General features: G+C 46.4%; 1 protein-coding gene across 2 annotated transcripts in view; it reads right to left on the bottom strand.

Annotated features, from left to right (window-relative positions):
• LOC146809392 (AP-2 complex subunit alpha-1) overlaps positions 1-14,175 on the bottom strand; it is a 297,343-nt gene that overhangs the window by 193,565 nt on the left and 89,603 nt on the right. For both annotated transcript variants that reach the window (XM_085616210.1, XM_085616211.1), the window contains exons 6-7: positions 3,344-3,445; positions 2,767-2,875 (exon numbers count right to left, since the gene is read on the bottom strand). In XM_085616210.1, coding sequence (XP_085472336.1) covers positions 2,767-2,875; positions 3,344-3,445 — 211 coding nt within the window. The remainder of the gene's footprint in view (positions 1-2,766; positions 2,876-3,343; positions 3,446-14,175) is intronic.

Genomic DNA, 14,175 nt, shown 5'->3' with positions numbered 1-14,175 from the left:
AGAAGTTAAAATACGAAGCCAGGCTTGAGGTACATTTCAAAGGGTGCACCTGACGAGGTCCGCGTTTTCACTGAAGCATCGTGTGATCTTCTGCAAATCAAACTTCCGCCCACCCTCTAAATGCTGAAAGGGACGCTTCGCGCAGATGACGAGCGCCCGCTGTAATCTTTGATCAATGCGTTCTTCTATGTACGTTTCCTTTACTTATGCCAATGCTCTTATAGTCGCATGGCTCCTAATTTTCTCTTTTCCTTCTTTCAAATTATCTTCGCTGTGCTCCTAAACATACCTAAAACAAGCGCTCGCCATTACCTTGTCCCCCCTGTGACCCCATGCGCTTCGGTTTGTAAGCACTGTAAATAACAGCTCTACTTCCCTGAGTGCAACCCTTACCCTCATACAAAGCCCGGTCTGTCGTCATTGGAAGTGGAAAGTTGCCATCACGACAGCCTTCGGATGCGCCTACGTGCCGCAGATGGCATTTTAAACAGGGCCTAGGAACCCGCGAGTGCACACCGGGGTGTTCTGCGCGCTCTATGCTACGATAGTAATGCAAACATATAGCGCTTCATCCCGTGCTTCTGTTTCTACGCACTGTAAATAACAGCCCGACTTGATGTGAAAGTGAGGCGCAGGGCAAAGCGCTTCTATCAGAACCCGTTCTCCAAGCACCTCATGCTCCAGGCCCCGGATGTGAAAGTGAGGCGCAGGGCAAAGCGCTTCTATCAGAACCCGTTCCCCAAGCTCCTCATGCTCCAGGCCCCAGATGTGAAAGTGAGGCGCAGGGCAAAGCGCTTCTAGCAGAACCCGTTCCCTAAGCGCCTCATGCTCCACGCCCCGGATGTGAAAGTGAGGCGCCGGGCAAAGCGCTTCTATCAGAACCCGTTCCCCAAGCGCCTCATGCTCCAGGCCCCGGATGTGAAAGTGAGGCGCAGGGCAAAGCGCTTCTATCAGAACCCGTTCCCCAAGCGTCTCATGCTCCAGGCCCCGAATGTGAAAGTGAGGGGCAGGGCAAAGCGCTTCTATCAGAACCTGTTCCCCAAGCGCCTCATGCTCCAGGCCCCGGATGTGAAAGTGAGGCGCAGGGCAAAGCGCTTCTAGCAGAACCCGTTCCCCAAGCGCCTCATGCTCCAGGCCCCGGATGTGAAAGTGAGGCGCAGGACAAAGCGCTTCTAGCAGAACCCGTTCCCTAAGCGCCTCATGCTCCACGCCCCGGATGTGAAAGTTAGGCGCAGGGCAAAGCGCTTCTATCAGAACCCATTCCCCAAGCGCCTCATGCTCCAGGCCCTGGATGTTTAATGCATTCACCTGTCTGAGTGAGCGGGGTCTTAAAGAGGTCGTCAACTGCTCCACTTGAACCCTCCATCGCCAGACAACGTCAGTCGAGTGAGACTCATATTCCTTCCTCATCAAGTCTGCCGGCATCCTTAAAACCATGGACTGAATGTCTATCTCTCACACGTCTTCATTTGCCGCACTTCTAAGCGCTGCGTCCGTATCACGATAGTTGCACCATGTGGTCACACTTCCCACACAGGGGTAAACCAACCAAAAGCAACTCTAGGGAAATGTTCACAGGAACCCGCGACTATTTTTTTTAATCTTTCTTTCTTCTCTCTCCCTTCTCACATCTGGTGTACTTGCACCCTAAGCCCCAGGCGGCTTGACTGTTGACGAACCAGCGGCACCACTAGGCCCTCAAAAACCGGTCTCTAATACCTCCAGCCCCTCTGCCCGGTGCCACTGCACCTGGTGCACTATATATAGCCACCCCTCTGCCACAAAGCCACATTTCTGAGGCACCGAGCGCAATATAAATTATTGTAGCAGTGTGTTTTCTATCCATGCATTAATGCGATCTGCATATTTTAATCTGGCGTATTTTAATCCGCGGTCCTCAGCAAAAGCTGTAAAGACATTACTACCTGTTCGAAATCTCGCACACCCGTCGTAGAGCGCCTAGAGATGAATTCGAAGTCAGTGCGATATAAAGAGGAGCCCGTAAATAGAACTTCCTGAGAGAGCCCCATGATTGTTTGTAAGGGAGGGGGAGGGACAGCAGAGATAAGCCCCAGGCAGCTTGACTGTTTTTGACGAACTAGCAGCACCACTAGGCCCTCAAAAACCGGTCTCTAATACCTCCAGCCCCTCTGCCCGATGCCACTGCGGAGCTTGTCTTTACACACATGGCCCCATATAGATAAGAAAGCTTTCACGACGCACGTAAATCAGAAGAGCCCGTCCAAGTGGGCCGTCTGAAAAAGCCGAACAAAAACGTCACGAAAAGCTCTTTTCCAATGGCTGGCCACCGTTTAGCATAAACGGTGATGCCAGCCAATGGAAAAGAAGGGCGAGGCTTAAAGCCCTTTACAGAAAATACAAACATAAAATCTCGCCAGCGAGACTGAGCATGTGCGCAGCCCACGCTAGCCGAGACCTAAAAATATTCACTAAGGGCCTCTGAGAGAAGAAAGGAACCGAGAGAAGTCTGTTGCATTATAAAGAAAAGGTATGTAACGTTTAATGGTTTTTTAACATTTCAACAAATGTTAAAATGTGAATTCAATATTTGTAACATTTATGACTGCAGCTCAACTGGTTCAAAAAACAATACAAAGATTGTCTCCGTATCAACAAAAAAGGGTGCTTTATGAATGTTCCTGCACTTGTATGTAGCTGGATCTTGCAAGAAGGTGATGTCCATTGAATAGAGGAAAACCCACTTTATGCGTGCCCACAATGAAAAGCTGGACTATATCTAGTTACCTGGAGGAGGGTAGCACTGGAGAAGGCGAAGCAGTTTCACAGAAAGCCAAGGAGCTGGTACAAAGTAATATGTGTAGTCTTGGAGGTCTGTAGAAGCTGATGAGACAATCTGTATAATACAAGGGAAAACGCTCCATCAGATGGCATCATGTTTTAGCTGAGCTCATTCTTCTCCAGAAGAAGACAAAATATTGTGAATTTTAATATTTCAGCTGGAGCTACATCTTTCACTCCTGGTTGTATATTCAACATCAGCAACAATGATATCCATTCCCCATTAAACACATAACAGGAAATGTTTCCCATTTCTGCATGTGGTGGAAGGGCAACTTATAAGTTGGTAGAAAATAAATATTTGCTTTCTCACACACGTACCTCCCACACAAAAGCGGTCATAAATGTATAAATGAAAGTCAGTGTATAAACACACATAGATTTAGAACACAAGAACAATGAGGATGTAAACACACATCTACATTCATACATGATTTCATTGTATTTGCCTTCAATTATGAACGCACAAAACTGTCCTAATGATTGTGTTTTTAAAACGCAAACTCCGAGGTGTGAGACATACCCTACTGAGACGGGAGACAGCCAGTGAAACACATGTCTTGAAGTCATCAGGATTCTTCCTACAAAGGCAGGTAATGAGACTGACAGCTGCTGTCACCACTCCCTAGAGGGAAAGAGGGAACAAGCATCATGAACTATTTGAAGAGACCTATGGCAGGGAATAAATCCCAAGACAAGGATTCCCAAAGTCAGTTCAGAAGGAACAGGTCCTTGTCTTATTTTCAGGATGTCAACATAATATTAGTTTAAATACATTTAGCTTTAATGGGACTCATTAAAGCTTTCAACGGATTATTGTAAAAATCAGCCATGGACCTAACACTTTTGAACAGACAATGAACACTCCTGTCTTAGCACACACCTTGTTTAGACACACACTAGGTTCTTGGTTAGAAATATATACATGACAGAAAACTGCAAAGTGGGTAAAAGATACACACTGGAGAGGTAGGAAGAAGACCACAGAGACACATCTGGCCAGAAAGGCCTCTGGTGTGATTGACGATATAAACTCTACAGACAGACAAAAGGATTTGATGCTTTATAGATTCCTTATAGAGAATCACTTGGCCTTTTGACACTGTGAATACATGTTGAGGAGTAGGGATAGCATGGAGGGCAGACAGGCTGGAACAAGCTTCCCTACAATGTTCTCTAATACAAATATTCCGTGCACAATTACATGCTGTCTAACGGCTGTTAGGATATGCACAAGAATTGTGCAACATTTTTCTGTTTGTTCTATGCTTTTTTGCATCATTTCAAAAGAAAAAACAGCAGGTACTGAGAAGCCAGACAGTTGCGTTTAATGATGATGCCAATCCAGAGATCTAGTATGCACTGCAGTCACTCTTATGTGTTTTATTTTTTTTAATAGTAGAAGAAACCACCACTGATATATCTGCTGGAGTTAAAAACATCAATTTTGCTGTTTCACTCAGACAATAACTTTCGGAAAATTGTAAAGAAGAAAAACTTATGACCTGTTTATAAGAATTCCATCTTTTTCTGTGGTTCCTTCCATTTTCTTAATCTAGACTGCTGGTATCTCGGACCTCTGGGAAGCCAGGGTCTGCCAAACAGGCTCCAACTACATGTGCCTTTCCCTAAAACCTGAAAGCTTTTTGGCTATGTAACTGAAACAGTGCACTTGCACTCTTTGAAGGAACAGTGTCTCACAAACAAAGCAGAGCATACCACTACTGGCATATGAGCGGAATTGCCCAAGAGGGTTGGGGCATTTCTTAAATCTTCTGCAGTGGTCTGACTTTGGAATGAGCAGGATAGAGAGGGAAAGGAATATCAGTGAGGCTCAGATTTCTGAAGCACCAATAACTCTGAGATACCTACTGCTTTAAAGTGTCTAGAAGAGGAAAAACGTATGTCACAGTGCTGTAAAAAAGACATGCAGAAGAGGTAACTAGATTTGCTAAGGCAAATCACCAATCACAGCTCTGGTCAACCTCTCAGAGCTGTTTACGACACTCTCTAGGCAGATTACTGCTGAAATCCAAGAAGGAATGAATATCAAGACTGTGGTCCTGAAGGACGTGTGGCAAAGCCTTTTTCTTACTTGCCCTGAGGCATTTTGTCCAAGGAAAGGAGCTGTTAGTAAAGGTCTGGGAACATTTGGAACAACAGAGTGTGCATTACGCAACTTTGGCCAAGTCTGGAAATTCAGCAGACTTTTTTAAACACAGACATTTGCTGCATGTAAGTGGTACTGTGTTTTAAAAGGACAACATTTTTCGAAAACTCGTTTCGAAACCATTATCTGGGGCACTCTTTATTTCAGAGCCAAAAAGAAACGCACCACTGCTGGCCAGTTGCTGGTTTTGAAAAGCACAACCAGATGACTCATGGGTATAAATCCTTGTATTAGAAAAAATTCTAATGTATATACAGATTTTTGTTTTTTGATCAAAAACATTATTGTTTTTTTATACATTTTGCTAAACAGATAGCACCATAATATACACTTCCATTGTGATACCAGCTTAGAGTAAACTTGTAATGACAAAGGTAATCATCTATGGTCAAGTTCATAGTGTTCCCACCCCTTGATCCAGATCCTAGTGTGTTTTGAGAGGCAATATAGATAGGTCCTTTGCCTGCATTTCAGTCAGATAACTCGGGTGGTTCGGCGGCCCTCCATTTACGAGCAATATCTCTCTTGGCTATCACGGTTGCCATACTCACCAAGTATCATTCAACACAAGTATTTTCCAGGTCATCCAACACCCAGAAGGGGGCCTGATTAGGTGACAGTTCGACTAATAGGGCCAAAAAGTGAGCCAAGGTCTCTGCAATCTGGTGCCAGTCCTCAGCTATGAGAGGACACGTCCAGACACAGACTTCTTTCACATGGCCTGGCTATCTACAGTGGAAACAGGAGGGTGTGGGATTCTGCCAGTGTGCAATAGTCGCTGAGGTGTGAAGTAAGTTGTGTCTAGGTGTCTAGGTAATTCAGTTAGACCAAACCGAGTCCTGAGGAGATGATGATTTCTCAGGGGCGATTTGGGCTAGGCTCCAGTCCAGATCATCCAGATAAACTACCCACTTCTCCCGTTTTTGCTTTAGGGCAGTAAAACTGTTGGTGGTGTTATTGAAATGGTGTCGTATATTTGGGATACGCCTCCTTTCCAGAGTCTGGCCAGTTGAGTCTTATGAGCGGCAAGAGCATGTCGGAGCCATAGATATTTGTGGATATTTGTGGAATTGAGTCCTTGGCAGATCGACATGACTTTGAAGGTCTTGGAAGGAGCGAATGAGAGTCCCTTGCCAGACGTCTGCCAAATTTCTGATGCCTAATCTATCCCTTTTGAGGAATCCTGTCAATTGTGCGGTTTGGTGGAAATGCCTCCCTTGCCACAGTAGAGTTTGTTAAATCAGTTTGCCCTTCCAGCCCATGGTGCACAGTGAGGAGAGCCAGTTCACAAAGACCACCCAAGTGACCTGAGGTATGGGTTTCGATACAGCATTTTCATCACTTTGTAGAGTCTCAGGAGGGAGAGTTTGGCTCAGTAAGCAGAGTCGTCCCATCACCCAGTCATTAATGACCAGCAATTGTGCTGCTCTTTAATACAAATGAAGATCAGCCGTACCCATCTCGCTGTTGTATAACGCTTGTCTACAATTATCTGAGGCTATGAAGGATGGACTGTTCTCCCAGATGAAGGAACACATCACGGACGAGAGATATCAAAACCAGCAGTTAGGGATAATAAATGGGAAATGTTGTTGGATCTACAAGTAACTTGGTAGGATCATCATTTTAAATAGGCCACTCTACCCAGTACATGGAGTAGTAGTGAGGCCCACGTTGGAGGTCTGCGATCATGGCATTCCTAAGGAGGGACATGTTAAGGCTCCATGTTAGATTGGGTTCACAGGAGATGTGTATCCCCAGGTATTTAAAACAAAGACACTTTGTGGGTATTGATGTCTGCTGGTATGTGGTGTTTCATCTTCACGCAGCAGAATCAGCAAGAATTTACTTTGATTTATTGGAGGCAGCATGGGCCGGGGATATGTAGATTAGATAGGAAGATGAGTACATCATCCGCGTGCATACTATTCTTTCTTCAGGTCCCTACTCCCATCTCCACCCCTGTATCCTGGTGTCACATCTCACAATTCTGGTCAAAGGTTTGATTGCCAAGGTAAAAAGGAGCAGGGAAGGGGGCATTACTGCCTAGTTCTATTTCGAATGAGAAAAGTGTTTGATTAAACGGTATTGATCAGTTTCTGTGCTTGGGGCTCCGAGTATAGCAAGTCTATGTATTGTAAGAAACTGGCTCTATATATACTACACCAAAATGAGGTATATTGTGTATAGAGTCCAAGTGTCCCCAGAGGTAGGCAGAGGTTAAAGTTAGATAGAACCTTACTCTCTAATAGTGGTAGCTTGGTCGAGCAGTAAGGCAGTATCAGAGGACAGTGTTAAGCATTTGATGTACACACTCAGTCAGCAAATGAATTCACACACTCAAGAACTGAACTCTAGGCCAATTTTGTTTGTATAAAATATATACTGTTGATTATTTTTAGAACCAAGCAAGCCTGGTACAGGTAAGCATTAAATACTTTTCAGTAATAAGTTACTGGATATAGAACAGTTTGAAAATGCAATAGAAATTGTACTTTTCAGTTATTCACAATGATTTTTAAAGAATATTTTCAGTTTTCAAAACTCCACACTTAGAAACTTTTTGGAGCAGTACATTGAAATGAATGGGCTTCTACAATAAATTGCAGGTAAGTTACTTTTTACGTTACTTTTCGTACTCAGTGCTGGGTACCTAGATTGAGCACTGGGACATTTCCTGGAAAACAGGTAAGAAATTACGCTTTGGTTATTCGCATGATTTTTAAAGAATATTTTCAGATTTCAAAACTCCACACTTAACATTTTTTGGAGCAGTACATTGAAATGAATAGGCTTTTACAGTAAATTGCAGTTAAGTAACTTTTCACGTTACTTTTCTAACTCCGTGCTGGATACTTAGATTCAGCACTGGGACATTTCCTGCAAACAGGTGAGTAAACACGTTTTGGTTATTTGTACTATTTTTAAGGAATATTTTTAGATTTCAAAACTCCACACTTGGAAACTTTTTAGAGAAAAAATGTCAATGTTTTGGGAAAACAGGTTAACGGTTCTCAGGTAAGTAATTGACTGTGGGAGTTAAGGTTCTGCGGTTAGACTCAGGGGTCTCCCAGGGTCAGTGATGCACTGTTGTTGCACCCTCAGTGGCACTAGGGCGGCCGGGTGCAGAGTGTTGAGTCCCAATGTTATCCAATGGGGGATAGGGGGGCTCCGGTTGGTGGCTGCTGGCAAGCAGGCCACTGGGCTGTGGAAGCAAAGGTCCTAGGGCTAAGCTATGGGCAAGTTGGGGACCAAAGTGGCACCAAAGGTGCACCCTCAGCGGCACTAGGGCGGCCGGGTGCAGGGTGTTTTTTTGAGGTTGGGTGCCCTGTTTTCAATGGAGATCCTCCGGGACAAAGAAACACTGCAGGCTTGGGGATGAGGATCTTCCAGGTGCGACCACCACTTTGAGGGGTAAGTTGGGATGTTCTGGGTTGGTTAGGCACCGTTGGTTTGGGCACACAAGGCCGTGGGGCGTCGGGTGCAGGGGTGCCTTTTGACGTCGGATTTTCTTACCCGCTCTGGTCGCGGTAGGGGGGGGTCCTCTGGATTGAGGCTGAAGGTGTCGTCTGGAGGCTTGAGGCAGGTCAGGGGTCGCCGTATCTCGGGTCAGGATTGCCGGGGGGACCTCCTCATGGTGTTTTTCCACTCAAGCTCGGGCCGGGTTCGGCGGGTGCAGAGTGGGCTGGAGTCACGGTCTCTGGCTGGCACCAGAAGCTGCAGTTTAAACACGTCTGGTGTTCACAGGAGAAACAGTCTGGAAAGTGAAGGCAGGCAGGACCTCCGGGGTTTGGGAGGTTGCTGGCTGCTGGACACGCCGGGATTTCGCAGGAGCAGGTTCGAGGGGAAGACAGGTCTGTAGGGCTGGGGCCAAGTCAGTGGGCGTCGTCCTCATGTTAGCTCTGCACGGCTCTTCGTCCTTATTCTTCTTATCTTCTTGTAGGTAGGCTGGATCTTCTTCTTGGTTCAGGGCTGCCCCCTACATACTATATTTAGGTGGTATTTCAGGGATCTTGAGGTGAGTAGCCAATGGGCTACTGATCTTAGAGTGACTACACCCTTGGTGTGCTCACCCCACGTGGGGGAGTGAGCACAATCCCTAGTCCTGATTGGGGAGTGCCTGCCATCTGCAATATGGCGAGCTCTGGAGAGTGGGCTTCACCTCGCCTCCCCCACCTGAGGGGAGGAGTTGGCAGAGGTGGGCACTGCTGTCTGCGTTGTACCCTTTTCTGTGTGTGGTGGTGGGGTGCTTACACTGCTCTCGGTGCTGTACCTTTTCTATGTGTGGTGGTGGAGTGCTTGCACTGCTGTCTGTGCTGTACCTTTTCTATGTGAGGTGGTGGAGTGCTAGCACTGCTGTCTGTGCTGTAACTTTTCTATGTGAGGTGGTGGAGTGCTCGCACTGCTGTCTGTGCTGTACCTTTTCTATGTGAGTTGGTGGAGTGCTTGCACGGCTGTCTGCATTGTCCCTTTTTCTGTGTGTGGTGGTGGTGAGCTTAAACTACTGTCTGTACTGTACCTTTTCTATGGGTGGTGGTGGAGTGCTTGTACTGCTGTCTGCGCTGTACCTTTTCTATGTGTGGTGGTGGAGTGTTTGTACTGCTGTCTGCGCTGTACCTTTTCTGTGTGTGGTGGTTGGGTACTTGACCAGCTGCACTGCTGCTGCTGCTTACTCTGTACCTCTTTTCTGTATGAAGGTAGGATTCTTGAACTGCTGCCTGTGTTGTATCTTTTCGTTGTGTGGAGATGTGATCCTTACACTGCTGCTGCCTGCACTAGACTTTTTGTGTGTGTGTGAAGGTAGAACACTTGCACTCCTGCTGCTTGCACTGTTGCTTTTCTGTGTGTTGTGGTGGAGGTTTTACACTGCTGTCTGTGCTGCACCTTTTTTCTGTGTTAGGCTGACACTTGACCTACTGATCTCTGTTATCTATGTCTTCTATTCTGCCGTCTGTCAGCTTCCCCCCCTCCTGCCGCACCCTGCCTCTCCCTACCGCGCTTACCTCTGCCGAACCGCCGCTGTCTGTATCTGGGGTGAAATTGCACTGCTGTCCATGTTGCTGCAGTTGTGGGTATGTGACAGGGGCAAAGGTTGTGCTGTCTTTGCCCATTTTGTGGGGAGCCTTGTGAAACCATAGGCAGTGTTGTGGCTACGTTTGTAGCTCACCACGATTCACATGTTTATAGAGGGGTTGTGCATTCTTGTAACATCAAAAACAAGAAATCCATCTTTTTCCGCTCTGCGCTGGACAGCGCAAGAAAATAGACCCAAAGAGCTCTATAGCATCATCAGGCAACAAACCTCAAAGCCTGTGACCTCTTTAATACAGGCGTCCAAAGAACTCTGAGCCAACTTCTTCAACGACAAGATTACTAAGATCGAACTCTCACCGGGTGTCATCAATACTCGCCTCACTAAGACCATCACGTACGGGACGCACGACATCTCTCCCTGTCCCTCTGCCAATTCCTGGCTAAGCTTCCACCCCATTCAAGAATCTGAGATAATCACGCTGATCTCCACCTCCAAACCCTCATCTCATGTCCTAGACCCCATTCCTCCCCTACTGACCAAAAAACTGAAGCACTCCCTAGCACCGCTTTGGTGCACGATCATAAATAGCTCCATGAAAAATGGAGTCGTTCCAGACTGCCTTAAAGTGGGACAAGTCACACCCTTGCTGAAAAAACCCGGCCTCGACACTACGGAGCTGAATAACTTTAGACCGGTTTCTAACCTCCTCCTGCTGTCCAAAATCCTAAAAAGATGCGTACTCCAACAACTAACCCAACACCTGGACAACATCAACCTCCTGGACTCCCATCGATCTGGCTTCAGAAAAGGCTGTAGCACAGAAACCGCGATCCTCAACATCATTGACGATATCCATATATCACTAGACTCTGACCAATGCTGCCTCCTCATTCTCCTTGACCTCTCGGCAGCATTCGATACGGTAGACCACAAACTTCTCATTAGGGCTCTCCAAAAAAGAGCAGTCTTGGCAAGGTGGTCCTCCAATGGTTCTCCTCCTTCCTGCACAATAACATTCAAAAAATAAAAATCTAAAACTTTGATTCCGACCTCCACCCAGTCAACAAGGGAGTCCCTCAAGGCTCAATGCACTCCCCACAACTCTTTAACATCTACATGGAACCTCTCACCAAACTACTCAAAACAGCCAACATCCGTTTCCATTTTTATGCTGACGATACTCAGATATATTTAGAAACCACCTCCCTCAAAGACATTCATATACTTAATGACGTCCTGAGAGATGTTCAACCCTGGTTGTCTTGCAACCACCTAAAACTAAACCCTGACAAGACTGAGACACTCCTCATCTCGAATAAGGAGGTGAATCCCCAAATTGCCGAATGGCTAAAGTCTGTCGATACGCTCAACGGGAATCTCACTCTAGCAGACTCTGTCAAATCACTAGGCATCATGCTAGACCCAAAGCTGGACATGACAAGTCACATCAAGAATTCGGCCAAGAGCGCTTTCCTTAACCTTAAACTACTGAACAAAATAAAACCCTTCATTCCGCCCAGTGATCTCAAACAGACCACCCAAACACTGGTACTGTCAAGACTGGACTATGGGAACGCAGTCCTCTCAGGAATAGCAAAATCACATCTGGCTCCCATCAAAACAACGCTGCATGCGGCAGCCAGAATGATCACCGGAATCAAGAAATTCGACCACATTTCTCCTACACTCAGGGAACTTAAGTGGCTCCCAGTTGAAATGCGGATAGGCTTTAGAACTGCCTGCCTCACGCATAAAGCCCTACATACCGGCAAACCCGAATATCTGGCGGAAAAGCTCAAAAAAGCCGGTCGGCCAGGAGCCTCAGAAGCTCAAACTCTCTCCTACTCATTCCACCAAAAGCTCAAAAACAAAGAACCGCGGCTCGATCATTCACCGGAAGTGCTCCCAAAATCTGGAACTCTATTCCCCTCACATCAGAACCATTCCCTCCTTTGTCAAATTCAAAAGCCAACTCAAAATCCTGTTCCTCAACCGCTCCCTAGGGACTCGATAGAATCAGTCGGAGTAGGGAAGCAGACACCTCAAACTGCTCCAACTGCAAGACTACGAAGGACAACGAAGACTAAGACTGTCCTGCATTGTTAATGTGTCGCTCTTTTGTTTTGTGTGTGGTGAATCTCTGCAAAGTATCTGCTGTAAAGCGCTCCGATACCCTAGGGTCAGGCCAGCGCTATATAAAACTTCTTAAATTAAATAAATAAATAAACATAGTTAAATCATAAAATGTGCATATTACTGTCTTCAGCAGTAAAATGCAGATTTCTACGAAAATATTTTAGGGGACCCCCTAAAAAACCTGTAAAGTTGTCTTCAGACCCCATCTTGACTCTAACGTGTCAAATTTATTATTTGAAAATATACTTCCAAAATTGATTTATGGACATCCCCAGTGACGGCCGCCGTCTATCCTGAGTGGTAGGGTGACAGCGGGAGGAGGGCAGGGGTTTGGGAAGGGGGGCTGAAATAATAAAATAAAAAAACAGACTTACCTGCTGCTCCACTCTGCTGACAGCCGCCTTGCTGCTCCTTTCATCGTCGTTGGGTGGAAGGGGATGAGCCCTCAGGGCACAGGTTCTACACAGACTCCAGGCGCTGCTCTCACATGAAAGCAGCACCAGGATTGGTCTGAGCGTCTTTGTTTGCCGCCCAGACAGTGCCTTGGAGCCTGTGCCTTTTCTGGAGAAACATACGTTTTCATGTGTGCTTGACCAGCCTAGGACGACCGGCCAAGCATACATGCACACTAATAAGTGCACTCTACTCCTCCCAGACATGCCCGGCCCCACCCTATAATCATTGCAGGGCTCGGACAGACAGCATAAATGAAATGACAAGAACTGTGTTATTGTCATTTTATTTACCGTCTGCTGGCGTGGGCTGTGGGGCGATTCTCCTCCGCCATTACAGCGGAGCAGCGTCTGGATATCCCCTCAATTTCTCCTCTTCAGATCATATGTGGTGTTCACCAATGCTACAAACCGAATGTGCTTGAAAATGCACACACTTCCCCCAATTTTCCCAAGATGTCCTTCTTTGCGAACCTGAATGGGGGTCTTGCTTTCTTTTTGACCCATGACAAAAAAAAATTCTAACATGGAACACGAAGGTCTTCTCCCTTTTACCTTAACCTGTGGTCCCCTTTACATCCAGACCCTTTCCTGCAACCCTCTCCGCTTATTTGAGATTCACTCTCCGCTCACTTAGTCTCACTCTGTCCTCTGTCCCCTGCCCTACTAATCCCAGCTGATCCAGCAGTCCTTTGAAACCAATATTATTATCCCTTGTGCTCTGTCTCTTCCCTCTCTCCCTCCAAAGTTTTGAAAGGCCCTCACATGGCCTCTATATGATGGTATTGCTAACACAAGCATTTACAATGGCAAAAGGTCTCGCCTATGCAAGAGCCATTGGCTTTGCCAATATTTCTTAGCCATGTTATACAGCAGCCATTCAGCATGGCTAAAAGCTAGTGGCGTAAAGGAGAGGAGAATGGAGTGGAGTGGTGTAGGCTGGAGTGGCATAGACTGTATGGATTTGGAGTAGAGTGGAGTGTTGTAGAGTGGAGTGCCCGTAGTGTGGAGTGGCGTGACGAAGAGTGCAGTTCCGTAGAGTGGAGTGCCGTAGAGTGGAATGCCGTAGAGTGGAGTGCCATAGAGTGGAGTGCCATAGAGTGGAGTGCTGTAGAGTGCTGTAGAGTGGACTTGAGTTTCATCAGGGCACGAGTAGAGGGTACACGTGGGTAAACGGCATCTACCCACTATTTTCATAGGGTGGACGCCGTCTACCCTGCCAAGAAGTTAGCCCCCACAGAAATATACTAAACTTGTCCCGGTGTCAGTTTAAGACACCAGGACACATTCAGCAGCACCTGCATGTTGTTTCGTTTCATTCTGAGCAGCAAAGTGCAGTAATGCAAACACAATGGAGGGGAAGCAAAGGCACAGCTCTTGTTATTACTTCAAAAAGTACTTAAGAGAGGCATGCTTTTGACTTCGTTCAGTCCATGTATCTAAGAGATATACATGCACTATAAGAATGTCAGATGTGCTGGTTTGTCACAGAGTTTACACAAATTCCAATTTACATACCACTATTTTGTTTTCTTTTACAGTGCTACTCATCGGGATGTAGG

This window comes from Triturus cristatus, chromosome 7 (assembly GCF_964204655.1).
Source record: "Triturus cristatus chromosome 7, aTriCri1.1, whole genome shotgun sequence".
Lineage (NCBI taxonomy): Eukaryota > Metazoa > Chordata > Amphibia > Caudata > Salamandridae > Triturus > Triturus cristatus.
The sequence above is the reverse complement of the archived record's forward strand: the minus strand, read 5'-3'. Positions and strand labels throughout refer to the sequence as shown.